This window comes from Notolepis coatsorum, assembly GCF_963971535.1.
Source record: "Notolepis coatsorum genome assembly, chromosome: 6".
Classification (NCBI taxonomy): Eukaryota; Metazoa; Chordata; class Actinopteri; order Aulopiformes; family Paralepididae; genus Notolepis; species Notolepis coatsorum.
The window spans coordinates 110430995-110446520 of record NC_140170.1 but is presented as its reverse complement, the minus strand read 5'-3'; the positions used below and the strand labels follow the sequence as shown (position 1 = coordinate 110446520).

General features: G+C 45.3%; 1 protein-coding gene across 2 annotated transcripts in view; it reads left to right on the top strand.

Moving 5' to 3' along the window:
- The window catches only part of LOC311230784 (guanine nucleotide-binding protein G(s) subunit alpha-like), a 133145-nt gene extending 125828 nt beyond the window's left edge, over positions 1-7317 (top strand). For both annotated transcript variants that reach the window (XM_084317146.1, XM_084317145.1), the window contains 2 exons: positions 2258-2325; positions 4706-7317. In XM_084317146.1, coding sequence (XP_084173272.1) covers positions 2258-2325; positions 4706-4852 — 215 coding nt within the window. In that variant the 3' untranslated portion in view covers positions 4853-7317. The remainder of the gene's footprint in view (positions 1-2257; positions 2326-4705) is intronic.
- The last annotated feature ends 8209 nt before the right edge of the window (positions 7318-15526 follow it).

The following is a 15526-nucleotide window of genomic DNA, read 5'->3' as shown; positions in this document are numbered from 1 at the left end:
CGTCAAACAGCGCATCTCATCAGACATCTTAATCCCAGTTACAATTAAAATAACCACATAATGTGTACATCGCACGAGCGAGCGCCACGGTATATATAACGTGCATTATTTAGGACAAAGTGAATTTAGTATCAGCATTTTGGGTCTATTTTACATTTCAAAAGCCCCCTCTGGAAGAATGGAGCACAAAAACGTAATTCAGAATGGTATAATGCAGATCGTAGACTGTGGGAATAGTTTCAGGAAACGGGCTGTCACTTCTTTGCGGGGGCGTGGCGATGGTTCAGGCTAACTTGAACTTAAACTCTGCTTTCGACCAGGCTCAAACTTTTGGATCTGTTGTCATGGTGATTTGGAAAATCCACGTACGGGGAACCGGAAAGTCCGGCTAACTCAGTTATCCAGTTAAAGTTATCCGGCTAACTCAGTTATCCAGGTACAAGGAACGGGGCCCTGGTCTCTTTTGAAAGATGACATTCTGAAGTTTCTGATTCCAGAAAGAAATTCACTTTTAGTGCTAAAGTAATAGAGTTACATAGGTCTGAACTTGAGTTGTAAAGAAACTTGTTACTTTTTCTGTAGTAGTTAGTAGTCCAGAGGTAGTATTTCCCCAGAAGGGGGTATGGCTTACAAATCCAGACGGAGCCATAGCCTGAAGCCTTATGTAGTACATATCCAAATTTCATAAAGATCCATTCAGAAATGAGTGATTAGGAGTGATTTTGGTAAACTGTGTACAAAGAAAAACTCAGTTTTCTCATAGACTTCAATTCATTCAGCTGTTTTGCTCTTCCTGTTTTTGTGTTTCTTCGTGTTTTTTGTTTTTTTATTTAGATCCCCATGTGGGGTATCATTGGAAAGCCACACTCATTGGTTACAACGATCCACAATCATTTTCGAGATCGGATCTAGATTGACGGAACTACTGCAGCCTGAGTCGGGAGTGGTATTTTGCACAATACCGTGTACTTTGCACAAGCCTCAAATACCGGCATGTAACTCGAGAACCGCTGAACGGATTTTGTCGGATCGACAGGCAACAAATAAGCCTTCAATTCGATATATATAATTGTATTACAAAATATGCACACCCGAGCCACTAGGGGTCGCCAAAGTGCCGGTTGCAAAAAATCCGAAAAAACGTCACATATGAGGGACGTTTTCAGTGCCAGCAGGGGGCGCACGTGCGCACCATCCACTTCAATGTTAGCATTAATAACGCCTAATCTATGTTTTAAATTATGGCTATGTGTCTAATCTGCCCGTCGCTTATCAATGACTCGTTTTCCAGTCAACATTGTCGAAGCGGATTGTTTTTTTATCGGTTCATTTTCGTTTTATAGCATTTTGAAAAGCCCTCGTTTTCAAGGAAAATAAAAAAGATTCCATAATAAACGCCCTGTACTGGAATATTCTAGAATACACAAAAACGTTGTAATTTTTCGGCCTATTTATGAATAGTTTTCAAATAAACGCTAGATTATCGATAGTATATGTGTACGTATGCACGCTATATAGGCGATCTGAAGAATCGATTCTCTGATTTCCTCAAAGCCATCGCCCACACACACACACACACACACACACACACACACACACACACACACACACACACACACACACACACACATAGGGCGAACGCTGAGAGCTCAGCGAATACAACTCTGATTATCCCAAGACTTGTAAAATAGATTCCTTACCTCAGATCAGATGTTCTCCAAAAAGATCATTCCAATTCCTGATCGCCATTCCAAAAATCGATCGCTTTTATTGATCCAATGCTGGGTACTGGAAACACATATTCCACGCTGTTCTGAGGGACCAGAATGACTGCAATCGCCTCGGGTTACATGCCTGAGAAGTAAAATGTGGATTCCGGATTTTTCTTTTCTCATCCATTTTCATTGAGTCCATTCCAAAAGGGTGCATTACCATCTGGGAGACGATAGGGGGCGCTTTTTTCACATCTGAGCTCCTGATGGGGCTGGTTTCCCAACGAGAGACTCGGTTGATGAAATATGAATTCAGATCGCTAATAAAAAAATAACACGCTAATTGTCGTGGTGGGCATTCAGGGGGCGGGCTGATAACACGTGTTGTGTCGTGGTGGGCACTGCAAGTGTTAAGAGGAAAATTTTAACCTCTACAAATATTATTTTTAATAATGTGATATAATGACATAATATATCACATAATATAATGTGATAATGTACCACAAAGGCAACTTCATTTGATATAATTCCTCCTTCACCAACAGCAATACCAGAGCCAGGGGAAGATCCCCGTGTCACAAGGGCAAAGTACTTCATACGGGATGAGTTTCTGGTACGTGCATTGTCCTTTTTTCTTATGTAAATCTTTAATAGTTTAGAGGTACTAAAGAGTCATGGCTGACCTGAGTTCCATTAAGCTAGCTGCCAATTTTTGTTTAGTATTTATTTTAAATATTAATTTATTTGCTGGCGGCTGGGTGGCGCAGCGGTCTAAGCGCTCGTCACCAACGCGTGAGACACCGGTATAGAATCCGGCTGTCAGCGTTGCCTCTGGCTTGGGCCGGCCGTCATACTGACTCAATTGGCAGAGTCAGCGGGAGGGAAGTCGATGGGTGGTAGTCTGGTCGTTGTAAACAGTGACTCCTACAGGTCGGTCAGGGCGCCTGCACAGCAAGGACAGGAGATATCGAGGGTAGTGTGAGCCTCCCACACGTTACACCTCGCCAATGAGAGGCCGCGCTGGCAAGTGAAAATAAGTGGCTGGCTGACTCTGCATGTATTGGAGGGGACATGCGATAGATTCTTCAACCCTCCCTACGACCGACCAGTGGGGGGGCACATGCGAGCAACGATCAAGACAGGGGAGGGGGGAATTGGCACGACTAAATTGGGATGGGAGAAAAACAGAAAAAGGAGAAAAAGTGGATAAAAAAATATATATATATTTATTTATTCATTTATTTTAAATAACAAAAAGTTGTATTTCTATGTCTTAGCATGAATGACCAAATAATCTACAGCAACTAACATCTTCATACCTTTCAATTACTCCCCAGAAGTAAAAAGAAAAAGACATATATATATATCAGGGTATCAGGTTTCCGCTAGAAAGTGCCAGTCCATGTGATTACTTATTGTCAATCAAAAAAGTCACAGTTATAGCACAACTAACAGCTAGCTACAACTTCAGCGTGGCCATCTGTATCAATGGTAATAATTAACGTTACACTTACAGTACCTCCACTCTGTCTGCACTGCAGCAGCTCTCTCCCCTTATGAAACGGCAGATGTCTTGAGCACAAAGTGTTTTGGTACATGATGTCTGGAGTGTCTGTCCGTATCAATAGTCTATGAACGATACGCGAAGTAGGCAACATGTTGTTGGCACAATTTGGAAATTTACAAACACAAACCATTGTTTTATATCTGAGAATGCTATGGTAGCTGTATTCCAATGCAACAAATGTGTCATTGTAACGTTACTTCATGTCTCACAGGATTTCAAAGCGAGACTTCTGTTTGTTTCAGCAACAAATTCTGTTTCAGTGTCAAAAACAAGCACTTTTAGGCCATGGTTACACTGGGGTAAAACAGCAACCTTCTATTTTCGAATGATTACGTTTGCATGTCCAAGTTAAAAAGAAACGCAGTTTTGGCAGGAACACGCGTTTTCCTAGTGGCAACGCTCAAAGGGTGTTTTCGTTTTGGAAACTCGCCGAAACTCGCCGACAATGGTGCCATGTAATTTGCGCGAGCCGGATACGGAGCCGTTCTGCCCAATGCCCATGCTCAGTAGAGACCCGCACGGTTATTTCCAGTGTTTACAGCAGAGCTGTCCCAAGTAGCTGCGGCTACCAACGTGTTGTCAAGTTATTGTTATAAGGAACCCAGTACTCCAAACTACAACAGTCTGCATTCCCTTAACAATTGTTTGTATTGAGCCGTATTGTACCCATTCTGCAATCTGTTAAATAACGCTTACATCCATTTATTCTGCTAGCATTAACGTTACTATGCTGCTAGCCACAATGCTATACTGTTATAATGGCATATCCCAATCACGTTAGCACGTAAGCTAACAAAATCTGCAATCTTTTTGTGAGACTAAACTCCGCTCTTGGTGGTCAATTGTGTTGATGTTAGTTTTGTTTCATCAACAAATCATCAACAAATGAGGCAGAACACACAGTGAATGTATCCGTTTTTGTTTATTGCACTTTATTTCTTGCTGAAAAATAAATGCTATGTAGCTAAATGGCTCATGCGAGGTATAAAGATGGTGGCTTTCTGAGATTTTGAGCAGGATGTGGAGTGACTCGTTCAACCTTTCTGATTGGTTGAAAATGGCCTTCATGTTTGAACTACATCGCCACCTACTGCTTTGGCATTGTACTACATGTATATAGTAGACGAGACAAAACCACGTCTAACTTAACTCTAACTTGCCTGCCAATACGCAGCGTTCTGAAAAGCGAAATGAAACTAAATGAAATGGCCCTAGTGTAACCGCAGCCTTAGTGGGCGTACGTTACTTGGTAACCAAACAAACGTAAGAGGGAGTTATTTTCACACACATGACCGGGGGGAAAACGGTAATTACCGGATAACGAAAACCCTGATATATATATAACTATCTATCTATATATATATAGTATAGTCAGATAAACGGCCTGGTCTCTGTGCTCTTCTCTTATCTCTGTTTCTCTCTCCAGAGGATCAGCACAGCCAGCGGGGACGGGAGGCACTACTGTTACCCTCACTTCACCTGTGCCGTGGACACGGAGAACATACGCCGTGTCTTCAACGACTGTCGGGACATCATCCAGAGGATGCACCTACGGCAGTACGAGCTCTTGTGATTGGGAGCGGAGACAAGAGACTACACCCCCCCCCCCCACACACACACACACACACACACACCCGCTCCCCCCCCCGATGATGGTGCCCCGTCTACCTATCTTATCCCATGACCGGTTCATCCCTCTCCTCTCCGCTCCTCTCCTCTCCCCAACACCAACTTTACCAACCAACCAACTGACGAGTGCCTGCCCTCTCCTTCCATCCTGACAAAAATACTACTTCTAACGGTAACCCTGTTTCAGATGAGGACTATAACACAACAATGTGCAATGTGTGCAATGGGAAGAAAGACTCAGAAGTAAACACAGTTAAGGAAACAACAACTATTAGCCAGGACTCTCTGACCCTGGGAGAGGTTCAAGACTGGAATCATTCTCACAGTACAGGCTTCTATTCTCTCTCTCTCTCTCTCTCTCTCTCTCTCTCTCTCTCTCTCTCTCTCTCTCTCTCTCTCTCTCTCTCTCTCTCTCTCTCTCTCTCTCTCTCTCTCTCTCTCTCTCTCTCTCTCTTCTCTCACACACACACACACACACACTCTTTCTCTCTCACTCTCTCTCTCAAACATGTACTGTATATCAACACACACACACACACACACACACACACACACACACACACACACACACACACACACACACACACACACACACACACCTATTGGTACACATGTATGCTAACAGACATTCAGAGCCCTTACACGTTTCAGTGTCTCACATCCTACATTCGTGCACACGCACACTTTCTCTCTCTTGCACACGCAGACCTTTACACAGACATACTGTTTTTACAGCTTTTGAAAGCTAAATTAAAAAGTGCATTGTTAACTCCAGCTACTTAACAAACAATCCCTAAAAGAGAGAGAGAGAGAGAGAGAGAGAGAGAGAGAGAGAGAGAGAGAGAGAGAGAGAGAGAGAGATGTATGCACAACGTGCCGAAGATGAACCCAAAATAAGGACGAATAAAAGGAAAGGATGGACAAATTGAAAGGATGGAAGAAGAATGTAACAATACAGAGAAAGGTTGTGAGCCTTTTCCTGCCTGATGACAGACAGACGGACGGACGGATGGACTGACTACCGGCTGCATGTAGAACTGAGTGTGACTCGGAACACGAGACCGTCACATGACCCGCTCTTCAACAAATCAATGAGGAGGGAAGGCGGGGAGAAAAGAAAAATAAATTGTTAAAAAAAAAAAAACTACAATGCATAAATTAATGCATACCAATGAACTTCATGCAGTGCAAAAAAATCCAAGCTATATATATAGATATTTATATATGTGTGTATATAAATATGTATATATATAAATATAAATATTATATATTCCTGTAATAACACAATTCAACTTTTAAGTTTTTGTTTGTTTCCTCTCCCCATGTTGTGTGTTGGTGTACACTGTGTGTGCGATCTGCCGCTGTGCACCATTTAACCTTGCCCCTCACCCCCCGCTCCCCGCCCCCACCCACCCACCCCACTCCCCTCACCCTCTCCTCTCCTGCCCCGCTGCTACCAAACAACCCTGAACATTAACTATTGAACACGTGGGGATGATAGGAGAGGCTTTATTCACTGTAATAAGGGAAAAGATTGACTAATTGAAAGTAAAAACGGATTAAGCGAAAGACAGGACTTTAAACGTCATCTTGATGTGGACACACACGCTGACCAAAACACAAAACAAACACAAACAAACCCCACCCCCATTTCCACACAACCTCGTCTTGTTCCTCACCTCCCTGGCTTTCAATATGTCTGTCTTTATTTTACTGCTGGACTATTATTCTTGTACAGACTGTAAAATGTATTATTTTGTACAACTTTATTGAAGAAAAAAAGAACTTGTAGAAGATCCCTGTGCCTTGATCACGACTGTACGTGTAAAAAAAAATTAGCTAAGATGTAAGTTAAGTTTCACTGCGCTGTACAGCTAGGCTGGTCTCTGGCCTCACCTGTGCTATCTTGACCCCCCTGATGGGGCCAAGGGGGCTTAAAGGGTGGCCTGAGGCCGACATCTGTTGCTTAGTTTCCACCCCCCCTGAAATTTGTTTGTCCATTGATTCATTTGTTTTGCTTTAACTCTCCTCTGGCTTATGTGGGGAAAAAGAAGAGAATCGGAGGCACCAACGTAATGCTGTGTAGTGACAGATATTGACCCCTAACACAATTTAATATATATAAAATATATTTCAGATTTTATATTTTATATATATACATGTACTGTACACGTATATCCGTCTCCCTTGTGAGTTCTGCCAGGTTTCCTCTGCTTGCTGTCAGTAACATCCACGTACGTTCTCAGATGGGGGATCTGGGTACAGCAGGAGGGCTATACTGTACGTATTTTGATTTATTTTTCTTTCTTTTCTTTCTTCTTTTTTTTTTGCTTTAACTCTTTTACAGGAGAGGAAAAATATCTAATTGCAAAACATTGCTTGTTTCTACATAAACCAAATTCTTTTTTTGCTTAAAAAAAAAGAAGAAAACCATGTATTAGTGTTTGGTTCATTCCTAGCACTGCTCCAGGTTTAGAGAGCTTCACCCAACTTTAATTTGATACTTACCAGGCAGCTCAGCGGCGTGACCTTGAAACTTTTGTCAGTTCTGTTTCAAATCTTAAACTTCTCTCCCTGACCCTCTCCTCAGGACACCATGCAGGGACATTATGTTGAGGTCATTTTCATAGGCATTTTCTTTTCACCAACAATTATCACGATAGATTTCGTTCAATTATGACGACGATTTGTCCTGGTGTTTTTGGCAGATAGCAACAGTGTTTCCCAAAATGTTCATGTATGGCCACTGTTACGTCAGGGCTACCTAGAAGGCAAGTGATGATGAAGAGGACGTTAGGGCTACCTAGAAGGCAAGTGATGATGAAGAGGACGTCAGGGCTACCTAGAAAACAAGTGATGATGAAGAGGACGTCAGGGCTACCTAGAAAACAAGTGATGATGAAGAGGACGTCAGGGCTACCTAGAAAACAAGTGATGATGAAGAGGACGTCAGGGCTACCTAGAAAACAAGTGATGATGAAGAGGACGTCAGGGCTACCTAGAAAACAAGTGATGATGAAGAGGACGTCAGGGCTACCTAGAAGGCAAGTGATGATGAAGAGGATGTCAGGCAGGGCTACCTAGAAAACAAGTGATGATCAAGTTCAAGTTCCTTTTATTGCCACACGGCCAGGCCGGTGGAATTCATACACGGTGCAGGTGGTAGCTGAGACAATACACCACATACAAGACACAACGGAACAGTACAGTACAGAAATACACCACCTAAAAACAAGTGATGATGAATAGGAGGCCAGGGCCTATCAGAAAGGAAGTGATGATTCACAGATCTACCAGGTCTCCTTTACTATCTTGTGTATTGGAATCTGAAATGCCAAGCTGATCCTAGACCAGAAGAACTCTTCATCGGAGGAGAGGAGAGGAGAGGAGAGGAGATGAGAGGGAAAAACGTTAGAGAGGAATCATCCTATAAGTCTCCTGTGTGTTATCAGAAGAGGGGGGGGTGAAAGGTTGTAGCCACAGTAATCAGACTACAGCTGAGACAGACCTTTCTGTGCTACAGGGACTTATTATAATGACACATCGCATCACATGACAAATGACTCGACAGCTTCCATGTTAGCTACATATTTGCACACACACAAGAGAAAGTGCATAGTATTTAAATATGTATTTGCCATTCTTTTCAGATGCAGATATGGGAGCACAGTGAGCACTATCCAGGTTTAGTTTTTCTGACACAAGTCCTTGGTCTTTTTCCATGGTTTAGAACACTAATGACAGGAGAGAAGACATTACATTCACATTATTGTAGGTGTTTGTTTGTATGTTGTTTGTATGTCCCTATATTGTCCTTAACCCTTTCACTACCACACTACAGACAGTTAACCGTCTGTAGTGTGGCAGTGAATGGGTTAACCTGTATTGTCGCAGTGAAAGGGTTAACTATTTGGTAGTGTGGCAGTGAATGGGTTAACTTGTTGCAGCAATAAGTGAGTGTAATTTTAGCACCAAAAACCACCTGGCTTTTTCTATTTTTGCATTGAGTGTTTTCGATGTTCATTGCTTTTCCATGTGTCTAATTATTCCTGTACATTTTGTACAAAGACTCAAATTACAGTTATAAAAGCAGCGTGTAACACTGTCTGAGTAAAAATACACACACCCGTGTGTGACACACATGCACGGACACACGCGCACACACACAGGTACAGGTTCACCACCATCTAATCTTATCTAGTCACTTGGGTGATATATTGACGATGGTATCAGGGACACACAGGTCATTAAAAGGCAACATGAAACACGACTTGGTTTAAGAATTCATGATAGTCCTATTTTCCATTGTCTGGCACCAATTAAACCAATATTTGTGTACATGAAACCCTAAGACTGAAACTTGTGTGACGTCATCATCAACAGGGATGTGGCGGTGCCCCCCCACTCCATTTTTATGTTCAAACAGTGAGCCTTAAAGGGGCACTTCACCAAAAAACAATGCTCCTTTATTTTGCACATAGTCTCACACATCTAAAATCTCTAAACCGTTTTGCACACATTCATTTAGTTTGACAGTTATTGAGATTAAATGAGTTTGAATATGGCCACCAGTGATGTCCACGGAGACATCATTGTGCCGTGTTAATTACAGCACCATGAAATGATGAAAAAATAGCAATAGCTTGTCTGATAGGGACTCCTACCGTAACATTTTATTTGGCTGTAACACAACACAAGGGTTCAATGTCCCCGATGACATCACTGGTGGCCATCTTCAAACTCATTTACTCACAGTAACTGTAACTGAGGGGTACAATTCCCTGACTGTATTGATAAGTATGGTATCATTAAACCACTACCGCTTTATGTACTTTAACTACTGGCCACACAGTACATGATATAGATATGATGAACACTTTCCCACCATGAAACCAAGTCCACACAAATGTATAAGTCGAATATTTAATATATAGCAAAGGGTATATACAACGTTCACTTAATGACATTTATGATTTGAATGCACTTGTAAGGCAAATGAGTATTCGTAGGCAAATCAATATTGAATGTCCAATCTCTGGTTACGCAGGAAGCAAGTATACAACCTGGTTCTTTAGGGAACTATAGCGATGGTACTTAACACTTTGACTGCCAGGGGGCGTCTTTAGACGTCTTTGCTGGCGATGCTAAAGTTGCCGGGGGACGCTTTACGTCGTCTTTATATCAATATTTCAAAAATCTGCGATCTGATCCATAATGTCCCTCCGCTGGCCTGAGACACAAGTGTGATCTCCTCTCAATCCTCTAGCGGTTCAAGACCGCCATCTGGTGGCCGATCGGCAGATCGAAACCGGATGTCAACCTTTAACCCGGTAGGACTCACTCCATATGGGGTCCGGGCACTCGCTAATGTTAGAGAGACTCCGTCTTCACACAGTGAACATCGATCGCTGCAAATAACTCGAAAAAACAACATGATTTGGACGTATATATTATTATACAACCTGGAAATGGACCGACTATTTCAACATCCCATAATGGAAAACTGTCTACCCCACGCTGATCGCCCAACGGCCCGCGGAGACTGGGGTGAGTTTTAGCGTGTAATATTACCGTGTTCGACACTTAACTGCTATGATGAACATTTGACCCACATTAGATGATTGGTATAACGCTGCCCACGGAATTATAAACGCCCCCTCGCCCATCCGGTCAACATCAGATGACGTGTAGTAACTTCTAGAAGTACGTCTAGTTGGAATTTTTTATATCGCCCCGATTGCCATCAAACTGTATTTCATCATCAATATAATGCATTTGGGGCTATATATCACGTTCTGGAGAAAGCTGCAGAAAGAGATGAAAACATACTTATACATTAGACCATACTTTACTATGAATATGTGAATGAAAAAGTTTAACGTTGCTACACAATGAACAATACATATAGGACTTTGAATGGGCCCTAATAATGGCAATGTAGCAATAGAATTTAAAAAGTTATAGCCCTGCAAAGAAGGGGACTTTCTCCATAGACAAATAGCGCTGGCAATCTATGGTATATCATTAATTTAACCTTAGGCAACCAAAGTGTTAATGATTATAGCTGGATATACTAAAGGGGGTCCTGCTGGTTGTAAGTCAGTAGAGGGGGGGGGGGGGTTAGGAGAGCCGCCGGCGATATCCCATCTGGCCAACGATTTCTTGGGAGAATTCAGAGTGCTGAACACGGTGCCCACAGAACCTTGGTCCACAGATGAATATGCTTGGGCCCTCTTGTAGACGGTAGCTGCCGGTCCACAACGAAGAGACGTGAGGCGACCTCACTCGGGGTAGAGCGCCGTCTCACCTGGGCTCCTCTCGGGGGTAGTTCCAACACTCACTAGTGTTGGCTGTTATCCATGGCATAAATCAAAGCACCCAAAGCAAGTAGATAATCCAAGCCGTGTAGGGCTCGCCGTCGTCCGGGTAAGGTAATCCAATGTGCAGGTCCACTCGTCCTAGCCCAGAACTCCTCGGATGAAAGCACCACACGTGGTCTGCCCAGCCTGGTTAAGACTCTAGATAACGCGAGGAAACGATGGGGGTACTACTCACTGTATAACTCTAACCGAACGATGCACCATACATAATAGACTATTATTAACTTAATAGAAATACGTCCCACTCGACGGTATAGTGCCAAACTATGACAATTCAACTATTAATCCACACGATGTCTCAATGCCATTCTGAGGCCAAGTTGACCATACTGCACCACACGTGTATCGTGGGTGAGGCTTAACGTCTTGCCACTAGGTTGGAGGGTAAAGAACTAAAGGCTAAGGGACTAAAAGAAAGTTCTACTTTACTTGCGCCATATATATATGCGCTGTGAACAAATAGTACCATTCGTATTTCGCCAGACGTATTCCTACGCGGAACCGGGCTAGTAACGACATGTTCGTCGGCACGATTGAACTTGAACCAAGGGGCTTGGCTGCTGGCGCCAAGTTCTTGTCCAATGAGAGAATGAAACTATTATGGGCTGTTAGTAAACTAAAGGGATATTCAGTGTATATGTACAAGGAATATACAAGGGATATCAAACGATATACAAATACTATTAAATATATATCCATAAATAAATATATATATTCGGTTTAATCTGATCCTTCACAACAGCCGCCCCCTAATTAGTCCCACCTAATTAGCTAAGCAGAGACAGATTAACCGCACTGTCTACCACTCAAGGTCCGCTGTAAGGGTCAGTCAACTCACAAAGTCATGGGGTCATGGTCGTCATCGATAGTGTCTGGGAGTCTAGGCAGTTCTATCAGCCTCGCCACGGGTCGTGTGTAAGTTCGCCCTTGGACGAGCACTTCAGCTGCTCGGACCTTTCCATCGGCACCGGTGATCACTTTGCTTACGCGGCCAGCCGGCCACATAGCTCTGGGTAGTGACTGGTCGATAATCATGACGACTGTTCCTTCTGTCAAATTGTCTCTCGCTTTTACCCACTTCTGGCAGGTCTGTAGAGACGGTAGGTAGTGGAGTAGAAAGCTGTTCCAAAACTTGTCAGCTAGTACTTGACTGTACCTCCACATTCTTCGGCCGTTTGCTTCTTCAGGCCTGTACATTGTCTGGGGTAGCGCGGGGTCCAGCCGCCCCATCAAGAGTGTGTGGGGGGTGACTGGGTCGACATCTGCTATATCACTGGAGACGTAGCCGAGGGGCTTGGAGTTCAATACTCCCTCGATCTCCGTGAGGACTGTCATTAGGACTTCTTCCGCTACAGTCTGGGCCCCAAGCACGGCGTACAGGGCTGTCTTTATAGAACGTACTTCTCGTTCCCAGGTTCCACCGAAGTGGGGTGCGTTCGGGGGATTAAACTGGAAGTCAATCTGGGATGGAGCGAGGTGGGTCTTAAGTTCTGGGCCCATAGCTTGGAAGCTCTCTCTCAGCTCTCTTTCTCCGCCTTTGAAGTTTGTCCCGTGATCAGACAACAATGTAGACGGTTTTCCTTTCCGTGATGTGAATCTTCGGAAGGCCATAAGGAATGAGTCTGTGCTCATGGTTGGAAGGAGTTCGATATGTATCGCTCTGGTGGTCATGCATTTGAATACAATACCCCACCGCTTCTCGGTTCCTCTCCCTTTCTTTATATACAACGGGCCAAAACAGTCCATGCCTGTGGAGTGGAATGGCTTGTCGCCGAGTCGGAGGCGACAGGGAGGTAGGTCAGCCATCCGGGGTATGCTGGGCTGCGCGCGCCACTTTCGGCAGTCTAGACAGGTTCGCTGGAAGCGTCGCACTGCTTCTCTTCCTTGAAGTATCCAATAGCGACGTCTGATCTCCGCGAAGACTCTCTCTGCTCCTGCGTGGTGTACATCCTCGTCGTATTTCTTTATGATCAGCTCTGTGACCTTGTGTCGGCTGTTCAAGACTATCGGGTACTTAACGTCATCCGGTAGATTGGGGGCCCTCCGCAGACGACCACCCACTCTGATGAGATTATGGGCGTCGCTCTCGGGTGCCAGGTGGAGCAATCTGCTGTCTGATGGGACGGGCTTTCCTCCCTGTAGACAGTCTAGCTCGTCGGGGAACGAGTCTCTCTGGGCTCGTTGTAGTAGAAGAAGTTCTGCTTCTTCGTAGTCAGCTGCTGAAATGTCGGCAGTGGGCTGAATCTCTGGGTGGTGCCACAGAAATGTCTTTAGTTGCGCACTCTGTAGGGTGAGGCAATCATCTATGTTGGGGTCTGTGGAGGCGACTGTGCTCAGTCCACAGAACATAGGTTTCTTGTTCTCAGCCTCCTCTTTACTCGCCTCCCGTGGGGTGGGCGTAGGCCACTCTCCTTCCGGGAGCTTGAGGAACTCTGGTCCGTCACTGTAGATGTTGTGACGGGTGAGGTCATCTAGGGACATTCCCCGGGTGATGACGTCAGCTGGGTTGTGTTTGGTGTCCACATACCGCCAGCTCGCTGCTTCTGTTAACTCTTGAATCTCTGTGACTCTGACTCCCACGAAGACCTTGTATCTGCATGAATCAGACTTGATCCATGTGAGTACTGTCATGGAATCTGACCACAAGATTGTTCTGTGCACCGGAATGGTGAGTTCACGTTGGATTAACGTGGCTAGATGCGCTCCTGCTAGGGCTGCGCAGAGCTCTAGACGCGGGATAGATTGTTGCTTTCGTGGGGCTATTCTTGAGCGAGCCAGGATGAAGGCGGTGTGTATCTCTCCTCCCTTCTCTTGGGCACGCAAGTAGGCCACTGATCCATAGGCTACTTCGGAGGCGTCGCTGAAGACGTGTAGATCCATCTTGCATGTCTCTGGCCTCACTGTGGGTGGGAAGTAGCTGCGGCGTATATTGACGCCTGGGAGTGAGCGGAGTTCCGTCTCCCACTCTCTCCATGTGGAGGCAAGGGGTGCGGGTATTGGGTCGTCCCAGCCCTGGTCCTTGTCCCATAGTGCTCGTACAATCTTCTTTGCCCTGGTGGTGTAAGGTAGAATACATCCCAACGGGTCATATTGTCTGGCGAGTGTTCTGTACACACTCCGTCTGGTGGTCGGTATCGCCGTCGACCTTCCCTGCTCCGTGGTCAGGGGTTTGTGTCTATAGTGGAGCGAGTCTGTTTTGAAGCGCCAGACTAGTCCTAGTGTCATTTCTTGGGCTTCTCCTGGGATTGTCGCCATCCAGGTCTCGCTGCTGGCAGCCTTGTCCGCGGGGGAGAGGCTGCGCAATACGTGCGGGTCGCTGCTGGCCCACTGCCTGAGATCAAAGCCGCCTTTGATCAGAGAGGCGCGTAGCTTGAGTAGGAGAGCCTCGGCTTCTTCTTGAGTCGAAACGCTTTGTAAACAGTTGTCCACGTAGAAACTGTTCTTCACACTGTGTCGGACCTCTTCATCTGCTGCTGGGTCCTCTGCGACGTGTTTCTGTAGTGCAAATGTAGCACAGCACGGGCTGCATGTGGTTCCGAAGGGGAGGACTTCCCATTGGTAGATGGCTGGGTGCTCATCTCCGATCCTCTCTCTCCATAGGAACCGCAGTAAGGGCTTCTCCTCTGGGGAGAGGCTGCGTAATACTGGGGGGTCGCTGCTGGCCTGCTGCCGGAGATCAAAGCCGTCTTTGATCAGAGAGGCGCGGAGCAGCGCACGGCGTCGCCAGTCAATCTTCTTTACGTGTCCCGCTGTGATTAGCTTCTCAATCTCAGTGCGGTACACACTCTCTTGAGCGGAGTCTTTGGCTAGGCGCCGCTCTGTGTTCAATAGATACCGCTCCGTAGCGTCTTTCTTTGCGTGAAAGGTGGGCATTCCCTCCCGCCTCAGGAGTGGAGTTGCGTATCTCATCACTCCGCCGACTGTGACTCTCTTTGTCCCTTGCTCGAGGAGGTTTATGGCGTAAATGTCTTCTTTAGAACGAATGTCTTTCTTTTCGTTCTTAAAGGGCATTGTCTCTAGTGTCCATAGCCTCTCGACATGCTGCAGGAGAGTGGTGTCTTCTTCTGTCACTCTGGAGTGGAGGCAGCTAGTGGCTGCTGTTCGGTTGAGAGATTTAGCGAGGGGGCCTTGTAGTGTCCATCCTAGGCGGGTCTCGACTGCTGCAGGACAGCCTCTGGGTCCTGTATGGACCCGGTCTATCGGGACTATGAGGTCTGCATGGTCGGAGCCTATCAGCA